Genomic DNA, 14,821 nt, shown 5'->3' with positions numbered 1-14,821 from the left:
AATCAAATACAAATAGTACAGTGTTCGTTTGGCCAAGCAACAATCAAATACAAATAGTACAGTGTTCGGTTGGCCAAGCAACAATCAAATACAAATAGTACAGTGTTCGGTTAGCCAAACAACAGTCCAATTGAAGGATCAATTAGCCAAACTGCATACATGTATAATATTACAAAATTACGACTCTTTAAAGAATTGCATTAATTAGATTTTTGGTGTTGAGTGGGGTGGGGGACGTAGCTCAGTTGCTTGATGCACCATCGGTTTGGGATCGATTCCCATTGGTGGTCCCATTGGGCTATTTCTCCTCCCAGCCAATGCACCACAACTGGTATATCAAACCCACTGGTATGTGCTATCCTGTCTGTGGGATGGCACATATAAAAGATCCCTTGCTACTAACGGAAAAATGTAGCGAGTTTCATCTCTAAGACTATGTCTAAATTACCAAATGTTTGACATCCAATAGTCAATGATTAATAAATCAATGTGCTAGTGGTGTCATTAAACAAAACAAATTTGTTTTTGTTTGAATTTTGAATTAGATTTTTATCTGTTTATGGTATTAAAGAAATATATTCACTAAATTCCGTTTTAATTTGTATGCTGTTGGTGCCTCATTACATGGCAACTTAAACACTGCACTTTTGTATGGGATTCATCCCTGTTGGTGCCACATGCTAGTTAAACTTCACATCCAGACATACAATTAAAAACAAAAATTAAATGATAAAAAAGCTAAAGCTTTATGTCAGTTTAGTTTTTTGCCATTTCATGTCATTCACATTAGTAAGTGTTTTTTAAAACCCCAACTGTCACTAATACCTTGTCACCAGTTGTGAATCATGATTTTATTGATGTTAAATAGCCCATTCTGCCACCAAGCCAGTTAAAACGGCCACACAATAGTGACATATGTTGATATTATTCCAGTTTTATGTCCATAATACACACAAACATAGTATTTTGTCAGTGTCATCTTGTGACACAAATTATAAACAGTATGTGATAGCGTCTGTTGGTGATATTCCATGGATATAGTATAATTGAAAAATATATGTGAATTCTTGGTTTTTTTATCTGGTTGTACCATCTGAAGATATCTCAAGTGGAGGCCTCAGTCTCTAGAGGTGGTGAGGGTGGGGGGCACATTCCAGATTTTTATCTTTATTTATAACCGGAGAATAGTAAAAAGAAAAAAAGTGGGGGCCACAGTCTCTAGTGGTTGTGATCGGGGGGGGGGGGGGGGGGGGGGGGGGCATATTCCAGATTTTTATCTTTATTTATAACCAGAGAATAGTAAAAAAGAAATGTGGGGGCCACAGTCTCTAGTGGTTATGATTGGGGGGGGGGGGGCATATTCCACATTTTTATCAATTTATAAATGGAGAATCCTAAAAAAACGAAGAAGAGGAGAATACATTTTCGTCCTCACAGTAAGGCTTTCTGCCAGAAAATAACTTGAGGGTACGCAATACAAATAAAACGGATCATAAGAACTTATTAAGTGGTTATGGGTTTGAAATCTTTTCAAATTGGACACTGAATTTCATGTACGGTACTTTCACAAATTTTAAACAGCATTTTTCTAAAGTGAATTAAAAAAAATAAAAATAAAAATGTATCCATTAATTTACAAGATTTTAGGGTACGTCATTTTACCATTCATACCCTCTGGCTGAGTCCCTGACTCTTGGCGTAGTAGTTAACCTGAAACTATTAGCACTGTGATGCATACATTACTGCAAGTGCAATGGCTGTAAATATATTTTAGGTGGGAACAATGTTTATTTCAACTTATTTTTGTGCTTATTTTCAATTAAGGTTAAAGCATGCTGTCCTGGGTACACATTTCAACTATCTGGGCTGTCTGTTCAGGACAGTGTGTTAGCTGTTAGTTGTTAGTGAGAGAGAAGAGGGTGTAGTGGTCTTACACCTACCCATGAGTCATTAAAACTCTTTCTGGGTGGGAGCTGGTATCGGGCTGTGAACCCAGTACCTACCAGCCTTATGTCCGATGGCTTAACCACAACACCACCGAGGCTGTGTCCTATGTTTATTATCTAAACTTGGTAGGATACATTTGAAAAGAACATGTAAGATAAATGGTTATCTAATGGCCACTCATGTAGTATTTTTTTATATGTCAGCTGCCTAATTTATACAACGTAAAAGTCTGGTCATATTTGCTTTACTTTGTAACACAAGCCAGTTAAATAGCTGCACACTTCTCTGTGTTGTAATGGAAAGTAGTTAATTTTTGGTGGTGTGTAACTTAACAAATATAGACTTAGTCCTAAACACATTTTCACTCACATAGATTTCAAACAACTGAATACAATGACAAATTTATCTTATATCTTTCCGCCCAAATTTCTGCATTATTCGGTCAGTGACATTTCTATTGTAGCCTAGAGGGTTTTAGTTGGTAGTAGTAGTTTCCACTGGCTTACGTTTTATGGTCATGGAATTTCTTGATAATAATAATTCACTACTAGTATTTAAAATATGTGTAAGATGAATCTTTCAGTTGTGAACTGTCTGAAAGTATTAACCACAGGGTTAAAGAACAAAACGATACAGCAAGGAAAGGAATGAATTTGTCTGGTGACCTCAACCGGTTGTACTGTTTAATATCTTACATCCAATAGCAGATGATTAAAAATTAATGTACTCTAATGGTGTCGTTAAACAAACACACAAAAACCTCACTTTGGGTGCTTGGGTCATACTTGTAGAATTGAGCCCCCTCTGTGGAACTATTCTCTGATTTAAATTTTCTTTTTTTTTACCATCCAGACCATTGCTCTACAACTGGTATATCAAAGTCCATGGTATGTGCTGTCCTCTGTGGAAACTGTATAGTTTGCCCTGAGTCTTACCAATAAAGGTTTCATATAAATACACAGCTCAAAATATGTTTTGATTGGACAGAGGAGCCGACGAAAGTCAACACCTGTGCCCATGACAGGCGTGTGCTACAACAGCTTGTTCTGAATGTGCCCGTTAAAACCTATGACCTGACCTATGTTTGATATCTGTGAATGTTTTGACTGGTTGGATGTGCTACAGATCCTAGAGTTTTGTACACCTTCCAAAAAATGCAACAGCAAACAACCCCCCACCCCACCCCCACCCTGGACAAAAAAAAAAACAACCCAACAAGTGAAAAACCCAGATATACTTTCTTTCTTTAAAGGTACATGAATTTTGTATATAGTCCTGTTGTATTGCAACACTGTATGAAATTTCTAGCTTGTTTCTCCACCTTCAATTTATGTTGTTTTTTTTCAGTGGCTATGATCCTTACAGCAGAGAAGGCAATCCTTACAGCAGAGAAGGCAATCCTTACAGCAGAGAAGGCAGGGATGAATACATTTATTCCAGGTAGGAACTGATTTTTAACATGCTGTTATAGTTTTAAAGTAACTCACTCCACAGAAGTACATGTATCTGTATCTGTTGTTTAGTATTTAATGCATTTTAAAAGGCAGGACGTAGCTCAGTGGTACAGTGCTTGCTTGATGCCCGGTTGGTCTGGGATCGATCCCTGTCGGTTGGCCCATTGGACAATTTCTCGTTCCAGCCAATGCACCACAACTGGTATATCAAAGGCCGTGGTATGTACTACCCTGTCTGTGGGATGGTGCATATAAAAGATACCGTGCTGCTAATCGAAAAGAAGCTCATGAAGTGCTGACAGCAGGTGTCCTCTCTCAATATCTGTGTGGTCCTTAACCATATATCCGACGCCATATAATCATAAATAAAATGTGATGAGTGTGTCTTTAAATAAAACATTTCCTTCCTTAATGCATTTTAAGGTACTACAAATACCAGGTTACAGATATTTCGTAAAACTATCATAGAATATGACATCACTACAACACACATTAACCTACGGTGGTTTTACAGTATTGTAGTGCTATGATAGTTTCCAAAATGTGGGCCAAGGATAGCAAGAAATACATTGGCTTTGCCAAAATTAATAATTTAAAATTGATGGGGAGCAAGAGACAATTATTATCATTGAAAGTACACAATATGCTATCAGTGGATTTATGGTATGAACCCGGTACCTATAGGTACCAGCCTTATAAAGTAAAAGAAATATGAAAGATATATATTAATCAATGTGGAACTCTCATATGAATGCATTAATACATATTGATAACACGTTATGTACAGTTGAAGACTCAGATGTCAAAATGCACCAGACATGATGTCTTTGCCACACTTGCCAAACTCAGACCCAGACCCAGCTTCCGTGTGTTTTGGCCTAAGTTGTTCAGTGAGAGAGAGATAAAGAGAGACCTCTATAGAGACAGAGACAGACAGATAGATAGAGAGAAGGTGTTGTACAATGTAGGAGGTTTCTTACAGCTCCTAATTGAGCCTTTAAAACTCATTCTGGGTGGGTTTGGTACTGGGTGTGAGAGAGAACCAGTTAGAGAGAGAGAGAGAGAGTTAGAGAGAGAGAGAGATAGATTGAGTGCTGTAGTGCTGTAAGGGGCTGCTTATCGCTCCCCATTGAGCCATTAAAAGTCACTGTGGGTGGCGGCCAGTCCTGGGGTGCAAACCCACTACCTAGTACCTACCAGCCTTAATCTTACTACCTAGTACCTACCAGCCTACCAGCTTAACCACCAAACCAGTCTGGACATAGAATAAGCTTAATGTGACTCTCTAACAAATTGCTTGCCACCTCTTAGGCCACCTACACTTTTTAAAGTCAAATTACCCATGCTGGTGATAATTGACCCAGCATGACGGCTTTTCACATGGCAGACCTGTTCTGCCTGTGATTGGGCAGTTCATTGTTTTGAGGTATTTACCCCCATTCAAACATTGGCATGTGCCAGCAAAAAGATGTCCCAAAAACAGTTTATAGTGTATATATGTGAACACTCGCTCTGCAGCCACAGGTTGACAGGTAGCAGTGTAGGAGCATGGTGGGCTGATGACAAATCTATTCTTAGCCCTAATCTTACCTGAGATGTTCGCCCAGCCATGTCAAGATGTTGGGTCAAGCGAAACTGGCCTTAATCATAATAAGAAACCGGGCTGTGCACAGCCAGTGTAATATTGCCACAGAAAGACAATCTTACGTGTGCAAACCATTATGCACTGGGCTTGTTTGAAACAAAATGATCCATTCAACGGAGAATATGCCGCAACTGTTTCACCCTTGCGGTACTGTGTGTGAAAAACCTGTCATTTGTTGACCTCTTTTGTTTACAAGGTTTCACGTTACAGTTGTCAGTGTTTTACTGTTACCACAGGACATTTGGGGTTTTTTTCTTTTCTTCTCTACATTGTTTTTAGCTGGAGGTCATCTGATTGTGTTTATGACTGTTCTGTTGTGACCAAAAAAAAAAAAAAAAAGAAAAAAAAAAAAAAGACCTGAGGATATCTGATTTTATTTCACATATGAAGTAACAGCTCTGAAAACAAAATATGCTGTGCAGTGAGATGGTCAGTTTGGAATTTTAAGACAGTTTATTCTGACGTGTAGCCATATATTTTTTTTTTTTTACTGCTTCAGACAAGAAAGATTGTGTTGTTTTTTATCAGTTGAAAAAAGCAGACAGCTAGGTGTTAAAATTGCAATAATGGTTCGTTTTCATGCACGCAGGGAAGATCCATACCGACGGGAGGAGCCTGACCTCTACAGAAAAGTAGAAAAAAATGGGCGAGCGTTTAATGACAGATTTAGCTATCCTGAAGGTAAGAAGTGTTTTTGTTTTTTTGTGTAATATCAGATGGAGATGGGATGTAGCCCAGTGGTAAAGTGCTCACTTGATGCACGGCCAGTTTGGGATCCCTTTCTACTAATGGAAAAATGTAGCGAGATTCCTTTATAAGACTTTATGTCGCAATTACTGAATATTTGACATCCAATAACCGATTTATTAATGTACTCTAGTGGTGTTGTTAAACAAAACAAACTTTAACATTGATACCACAAGACCAAATGCCAAATTTGATCTCCTAGCTTGCTACCGAATGCAAGGCAATGTCTGATTGGCTGATTCTTCCTTTATCCAAGATTAAATTTTGTGTCTGATGGTTTGTCAGAATTACAAAATATTTGACATCCATTTAAACAAAATAAACAAACTTTAGCACATTAAATATAGGACATAGCAGATACCATATAAACTGAAATTAGCATTTAATTTCTTACGTGATTTTACTGAGATAACAGGGCTATCCCACCCAGCTGAAAATATCTATGTATGTAGGCTGTGATAGGTTGGGCAAGATCACCGCATTCTGACTAGGTGACGTGACAATTTAAAGGAACAGAATGAAAAATGTCCAGTACTACATATATAACCCAGACATATTTTTTCTGGTCCAAACTGATGGTAGAGAGGGCTTCTATTTTTAAATAAATAATAAAGTTTGATTTGTTTAATGACAACAATAGAGCATAATACACTATAATTAATTAATCATTGGCTGGTACACATTTGGTAATTCTGACGTAGTCATTAGCAGCAAGTGATGTAGTATATGCATTTCGTCCAAGCAAGGAATAAAATACATACACAGTTAGAAGCATCAGATTATGACAGCAGTCTTCTTGTTTAGTCAAAGCTTCTTTCATTGAAGCAATTTTTATGGGGGAAAAAAACATAGACTCAATTGCAGAATTCTATACCTCAAAATATTTTTGATGGAAAAACCCTGAGTGGCCAATTTGCTTTTTGCTAGGATTATTAAATGATCATTCATTCATTCATTCCTCAATTAACAGCTTGTGACAATGTAAACCTGTGAAGCATGATGCTTCACTTTGAAAGGTGTGTCATTACGGTGTGATAAAATGGACCAACCACTGGGGGTTCTTATTGAACACTACAATAAACCGTTAGTTTTTCTGCATGTTCAGTCTTGACGAGATCAGGTGCATTTAGTGTTGTGTTGTGTGTAAACAGATGATAACCAAATTTACACTCTTGTAACTTCAGACAATAGGCAATGTTTGATAGCAAAATATTTTATGACTAGAATCAACAATATCTGGGCTAATTTTTAACGATAGCAGGTCTAACACTGGAACACATCTTGGTTTAGCCAATTTTCAAATATGTACTTGTATGTTGAGTATTTCCTTGAAAATTATTAAAATGTGGTTAATTTAAGGAATATTTTATTGGCCAAAAAGTAAATGTAACCACTGTGAATAAAAATTAGCAGTTGGCTAATTTGGCCATGTACAATGCGAGCCCTGGATAATCTTAATCTGATTGTGGTAATATTACCCCAAAATGAAATGCACTCTTAATCCAATTAAATTTCCAAAACCAATCTTTAAAAAACCAACCCAATACACTCTGAATCAATAGATTTATGCTGGAACATGATGCAATTTTTCAGGGGCAGGATGTACTATGTAGCCCATTGGTAAGGCATTTGTTTAATGCACGGTTGGCTTGGGATTGATCCCGGTGTGTGGGCCCGTTAGACTATTTCTCATTCCAGCCAGTGCACCATGAGATATTAAAGGCTGTGGTATGTGCTATCCTGTCTGTGGGATGGTGCATATAAAAAATCTCTTGCTGCTAATGGAAAAATGTAGCGGGTTTTCTCTCTAAGACTATATGGCAAAAAATGACCAAATGTTTGACATCCAATAGCCGATGATGAATAAATGAATATGCTCTAGTAGTGTCATTAATAAAAAACAAACTATCTTTGATGTAATTTCTCACACACCACCTCAAACCATCTATACACCATTCTATTTCCAGCAGGCTCTGGTTTTTTCTTTACCAGGATATATTCAGATCTCACCATTTAAGACTATCGCCCTCAGAATCCATCACTCCCCTGAGACTAGTTCAAGGAGAGTAAATTTTTAGCTTGTGAATTTATATGATATCAATATGGTAATATCTTAAATGGTTCCCCCATAATCTAAATTAAAGGAGCAATTAATCACTCCCGTCCATTTTTTCTTCATGACGAGATCTATATATTTCTTAAGTTTGGCCTGCAAATAAAGAAAAAGCAAATCCCAGGAGGCTATATTTCACTTCCTATTTCAAGTCGCCGCAAACCACACCTAGTTAAGAGGACATGCAATACATTAATTACTAGTAACTCTATGTGCTGTGTATGTTTGCACTTCGTGACTTGAGTTGACTTAACATACAGTCTTATCAGGCTGAAGTTGGTTACACCATTCTCAACACTGGACTCGAGACGGGCCGTCCTACCTGTAATTGAGAATACTGCAGTGTTTACTTTACTCACCGAACTTAAGGTTCAAGAACGTCTTCAAACACTATCAGTAGAGTTTGTCATTGATTACTGTAGAATGTGTTACATAGTACAGGGGAGGGGAGGAAGACCTTCCCCCAGGATATTTTTAAGGTGCTTACATTTTCACTATCAGTTTAATGCAAATGCAAGTGCCAGTTTTGTTGTCTATAACAATTAGTAATCGACTGTTGTTAAACAAAAGGGTGCTGAGGTCCTTACACCTAATTAGCTATGAAGGACATAGTTCACCTATTAGAAGTGTGAATACCTGTATACTGTAAAGTTTAAAAGTTGATACAACAGTTGAATGTTACATATAGCCAATTAAAGCGTAGAGGCAATTGATTTAATTTAAGGCCCTTACACAAAGCCAAAGTGCTTACTTCCACATCTAAGGCGTAGTGGCCCCTCTATGCCATATGCCTCTGGGGAAACCCCTGAAAGGGATGGTTTACATAAAATTAGGGGAGGGATTTTGCTCAGTCAGTTGAATGTTTGCCCCAGGTGCTTGGGTTGTGGGATGAAACATCCTTGTCAAACCCATTGGATGTTTTCCTGCCCCAACCAATGTCCCATGACTGGCATATTAAAGGCTGTGGTATGGGTGGTCCTGTACCAACCAATGTCCCATGACTGGCATATTAAAGGCTGTGGTATGGGCTGTCCTGTACCAACCAATGTCCCATGACTGGCATATTAAAGGCTGTGGTATGGGCTGTCCTGTACCAACCAATGTCCCATGACTGGCATATTAAAGGCTGTGGTATGGGCTGTCCTGTCTATGGAAAAGTGCATATTAAAAAAAATCCTTCTACTAATGAAATAATGTAATGGATTTCCCCATATTTTGATAAAAAAAAAATAGTTTTTAGTCATTCCATGTCAAATCAACAAATCGCCCACGCGCTTCGGTTCCAGATTCACTTGAAATTTGTATGAAACATGCCTCAGTTATCCACATGAACAGATCTCAAGTTTGGGTTCTGTATAGGATATAGCAGATACCTGAATATATGGATGGTTGTAATGAGTTACACAGAATGCAGTGGGTTACCTGTAATTGCTTTGGGGTAACCTTTAAATGGGGATTATGCAAAGCTTGAAAGTTATAATTAAAGTGAATTTTGTTTAACAACATCACTGAAGCTCATTGATTTATTTATCATCAGCTGGATGCAAAACATTTGGTAATTCTGACATGCAGTCTTAGAGGAAACTGGCTACATGTCCCCATGAGTAGAAACTGGCTACATGTCCCCATGAGTAGAAACTGGCTACATGTCCCCATGAGTAGAAACTGGCTACATGTCCCCATGAGTAGAAACTGGCTACATGTCCCCATGAGTAGAAACTGATCTTTTATATGAACTTTCCCACAGACAGCACAGCACATAACGACCATGGCCTTTGATATACCAGTCATGGTGCACTGGTTGGGATGGGGGAAAAAAACATCCAGAGAATGGATTCACCAAGATGATTCAATCCAGGGTGGAAGCACCTTAAGCGAGTGCTCTACCACCTGAGCTAGATCCCTCTCAGGGGTTTCCCCAGAGTCATATGGCGTAGGGGGGCCACTACGCCTTAGGTGGGAGGGAGGGAGGGAGGTAGGTAAAGGGATAGGGAGGGAGAGATAGGAGAGAGAGGTTATTACCAAAGAGTTTTTCGGTATCATCAATATCATATATTAGGAATACAAATTGTATTATGGAAGCCTCTGGCGAGCATTTATAATACATTATTTTTATTCCTAATATATGATATTGACGATACCACAACACACAAGGGTAATAATCTCTTTATGATATAATCTCAAGCTTAATACAACATTTTTTGTAAACCATACACACAACTTTAATTCCAGTCCGCCATTACTAGATATTCAAATGACTTAAAAATATGTGGCACTGTGTCTTTTTGAATGGAAATAACATCAAACTGGAATGACGTCGTGTTGGATGTCCTTACATCAAAATTAATTAGTGCATAACGTTTTTTGTTTTCTGAATGCTGAACAGCTTTCAGTGTAAAATTGCTATTGATTTGATGACTATGAATGCATACGTCAATTATGGAGTTGTCACCCTAGTATGTTTGCTTGAATGTCAATAAACGTAGTGTCGTGACCTCAGTTAATTTATATCTAATTTGCAAAGTTATCAAATTCTTAAATTATGTAATCTGAAAAATATCACACACTATGATTGCCCGGAAAATGTAAGATATTATGTGATAAAAAATGTTGACAGTAAATAATAATTAAATGAATGTCTGTAGACATATACACTTATCTTGTGTGTGGCTATATAATATATCCACATGCACATGTGGTTTTGTGGATCACTTTATTCGACTCTGTGTGTTTATCACGACGGCTTATCAGGTTGACCGTAAATAATATGTGCATGTCCTCAAGTATATGTATACTAATATCTTATGTCTGGTTGAATATCCACATGTACAAGGCTTCTCGAGAGTGCTGTAAATATTTGACCAGCCCCTATTGTCAATTGTAACTGAATATCATGAACATATATGTATACACAATCCACCCTATCTAGAGAGTGCATACCATCGAATCAAATTCCATAGATAACAATGTTAAAAAACTGTATGTTTGTTTCTAAATCTACTAAATCCAACCTTTCAGTAATTGTGTACATCACAGGATTCTAAAAACAATTGTTTTGCTCCTGCATTATTTCTAACAAAATCCTACTAAAGGTGACATCACACATGGGCCCACAGCGTAGCAACCAATGAAATCATAAAATTGTATTGTTACAGTTGGCCATTCTCGTGGCTATTCTCTTATGAGGTACTCGTATTGTGTGGCATTGCCTTAAACCTCCAATAAGCAAGTAAAAGATGTTTGTCAGGTCTGCTTATAGACCAAAAGTTTAAGTTTGTTTTATTTAATGACACCACTAGATTAATTAATCATTGGCTTTTGGATGTCAGTTTCAGTTAAAATATATTGTGTACTTGATGGGATGTCATTAAACAAATTATATTCATTAGCAGTATTCAGGTCAAAATAAATGCATGTGATTTATTTTCACCAGGTATCTTAATATGAGGTAAAATAAACAAAAACACTAATTTATTACAAAAATAAAATAATACAAATATGATTATATGAACATAGGTATTGCTCAACTTCATTGTGGTTATGTAAACTCAAAAACCCGACTTTTTTCGTGTGAATCTGTTTGCATATGTAGTTATTTAAAGGTGCAGATCCTAGTTTTAACCGGTAAAAAATGGACACTATGTTTAGTTAATTTACAAACCTGTAACTCATTTGGATAAAGTTACAATAGACTGAAAGAAGAATCTGTGATGTTAAAACAGGAAATATCCTTAAAATAGACTAGAACTTGAATCAATAAACCGCTACTTCTCAGATGCACGTGCGTTTTAAAAAATATGAAAAATACCATTTTTAGTACTAAAAATAACAGGATGACCAGAAACACTTCGGTTCTACGGAAATGAATAAATCTAAAGAATAAACTATAAGTAATGTTTTATTTCAGTGGTCATAAACGGCTCTAATAGTAGTAGTAGAAACACCAGGATGACCAGAAACACTTCGGTTCTACGGAAATGAATAATCTAAAGAATAAACTATAAGTAATGTTTTATTTCAGTGGTCATAAACGGCTCTAATAGTGGTAGTAGAAACACCAGGATGACCAGAAATGCTTCGGTTCTACGGAAATGAATAATCTAAAGAATACAATATAAATAATGTTTGATATCAGTGATCATAATGGCTCTAATAGTGAAAAATATGCTGTAGTGTTTAAAAACTAGGGTCTGTCCCTTTAGGATGGAGAACCGGATATAGAATTTTGAGTGAATCTGTTTGCACATGTATGTATTAAGACGGAGAACCAGATATAAAATTTTGTGTGAATCTGTTTACACATGTATGTATTAAGATGGAGAACCGGATATAAAATTTTGAGTGAATCTGTTTGCACATGTATGTATGAAGACGGAGAACCGGATATAAAATTTTGAGTGAATCTGTTTGCACATGTATGTATTAAGACGGAGAACCGGATATAAAATTTTGTGTGAATCTGTTTGCATATGTATGTATTAAGACGGAGAACCGGATATAAAATTTAGTGTGAATCTGTTTGCACATGTATGTATTAAGACGGAGAACCGGATATAAAATTTTGAGTGAATCTGTTTGCACATGTATGTATTAAGATGGAGAATGGGATATAAAATTTTGAGTGAATCTGTTTGCACATGTATGTATTTAAGACGAAGGACCGGATATGAAAGACACTCAACAACCACCTGTCTATAAAATGTGTATACGCGTACGTGCACCGATTCAGAGCTGTAATCGATATTTAAAACAGTAGCGTCACAATTAAGCAGTGCTTATGAAGTTATGTTATGAAAATTGACAATGAACAATTAAAACTATGTATTATAAAAATTTGTATATATAGTTTGCCAGACCAAATGTACAGCAGGATTTTTGACCAATTTTTACCCCTTCCCTTAATAGACCTATTGGATTCTCTCCCGCCCACCCATTTTTCTGTTACCTCGTTCTTGGAGTATGTCATTGTTTGGGATGGGTCTGTGTTATTGCAAGGCCTGTTAGTGGATTGGGATTATATGTGATTTTTACCTGCGATACTGTGGATTTACACTTTGAGAGAACCGTGTCATTTCCCTGTGTGTGATAATGTCACCTGCTGTCTATATGTCCACAGCACCACAGTGCCGAGCCGTGATATGTTCATACAGGTCTGAGAAGCGACTTGTAAAGCCATAAAACCTTTGAAGTAAAGCATTAAAGACAGTGTTTCCACTTCTCACAAGGAGTGTATTGCTCTAAATATTGTTGGTTTAATACCTAGCGTTTAACACAGTTGTTCCATTTGGTCACACAAATTTGAAGTTTTCGTCTGTGTGACCAATTACTATTGAGCATGGGTGTTGGAATGTGCCAAAAAGTGTGTGTGTGTGTGTCAGGGCTCAAGCTAGGTCTAAATTTTAGGGAGAAGTGACTTCTCCTTCCAGACCTTGAGAGGGAGAAGTTTTTAACCAGAGGGAGACATGAATTTATTTCTATGTTTTATTATGTATGTATGTATGCCCACAAATGGCTGTCAGGTCAGATGTCGGGAATTAACGTGCTTATATCGATTTAATGTTCAAGCATGCTCGTTTCGAGCACGATTTCTGACTAGAGCCAGAAACTGTACTCGGAACAAGAGGGGTGGAGGAGTGTTTTAAAAAAAAAGTTTTAAAAGTTAAAAACTTTTATACAGATGATTAGCTAAAAATAATTAATTGGTGGCTAAATAAACTTTATTTACAAAGAAAGTTAAGAGGGTTTAAACAAAGGGTTAAAAAAGGTTTATTTTTTAGTACTTTACTTGCATTTTTATGTTAAATCACGTGAAGCCCCTTTTTGCAGACACTGATTACAACTTATTACTGTTTATACTTCAAAGAAACCAACTGTATGGACGATATGATCCTAAATACCAAATTACGGATTCATGTGATTACATGTACATTCTCCAAATTTCTGGTCAGTCACCCGTGAACGCATGTTGCCAAGCATGTGGCCTTTTGTTTCGACAAGGCGACTTTGATATTGCTCTAGATACACTGTCAGGGCGAAGTCGGCGAGATCAAGGCGAAGTTTGGGCTCACTTCGCCTGGTCGCGTGAGCCCTGGTGTGTGTGTATGTATATATACTGAACAGCAAAAGAAATCCGAGAATTTTCAAATCGATGCAAATAATTACTTGTAACAAAATTAGAAAACAATATTATGACTTACAGGAAAATAATAAGTTTTTTAAAGGTTGCTAATATAAATTCACCAAAGCTAATAATTTTAATGTGTTTCTGACTACTATGAATAATTAAAAAAGGTCACCATTTGCACATTCCTCATGAAGTCCGTGTATGTGTTACAGTGCAAGAAATTGATGTTTTGACCAGCCTATTGGGTATAAAAGTCAAAACAAATCGATAGTGCATTGTTAAAGCATATTAAATTGTGTTTTCTCAATGCCACTTCTTAGCATAGATGACAGACACCGAACCTAAGGTGTTTACAAGCCGGATGGACAGTCCCTAGAGTAGGCAGAGATGTTGGAGTACATCGGTCTACAATATATGGACTCGCCCAACGATTCCAACAAACCAACGCAGTTGCAGATCAACCACGAAGCGGGAGACCTAAGGTTACATCTAATAGACAGGACAGACAAATTGTGACGTCACATCTATGAGATCGCTTTTTAACAGCATCCTCGGTACAGATCATTGGTACACGCAACAGACCAATCGGCAGTGATACAGATCGTCGCCGTTTGAGATAGACAAAGACTGCATAACAGGCGTACTTATGTTGGTCAGATTCTAACAAGACGTCCCCGACTAGCTCGGCGTAACTGGGTCCAGGCTCACCGGAATTGGAGAAGTCGACAATGGGAACATGTCTTCTTTTCAAACGAAATCAGATTTTGTATCCATATGGCCGATGGACAGAT

General features: G+C 37.2%; 1 protein-coding gene across 5 annotated transcripts in view; it reads left to right on the top strand.

Moving 5' to 3' along the window:
- Positions 1-14,821, top strand: part of LOC121381295 (epidermal growth factor receptor kinase substrate 8-like) — a 135,965-nt gene that overhangs the window by 31,639 nt on the left and 89,505 nt on the right. For all 5 annotated transcript variants that reach the window (XM_041510543.1, XM_041510544.1, XM_041510546.1 and 2 more), the window contains exons 3-4: positions 3,295-3,387; positions 5,636-5,727. In XM_041510543.1, coding sequence (XP_041366477.1) covers positions 3,295-3,387; positions 5,636-5,727 — 185 coding nt within the window. The remainder of the gene's footprint in view (positions 1-3,294; positions 3,388-5,635; positions 5,728-14,821) is intronic.

Source organism: Gigantopelta aegis, chromosome 9 (assembly GCF_016097555.1).
Source record: "Gigantopelta aegis isolate Gae_Host chromosome 9, Gae_host_genome, whole genome shotgun sequence".
Lineage (NCBI taxonomy): Eukaryota > Metazoa > Mollusca > Gastropoda > Neomphalida > Peltospiridae > Gigantopelta > Gigantopelta aegis.
This window is presented reverse-complemented; position numbering and strand designations above follow the sequence as displayed.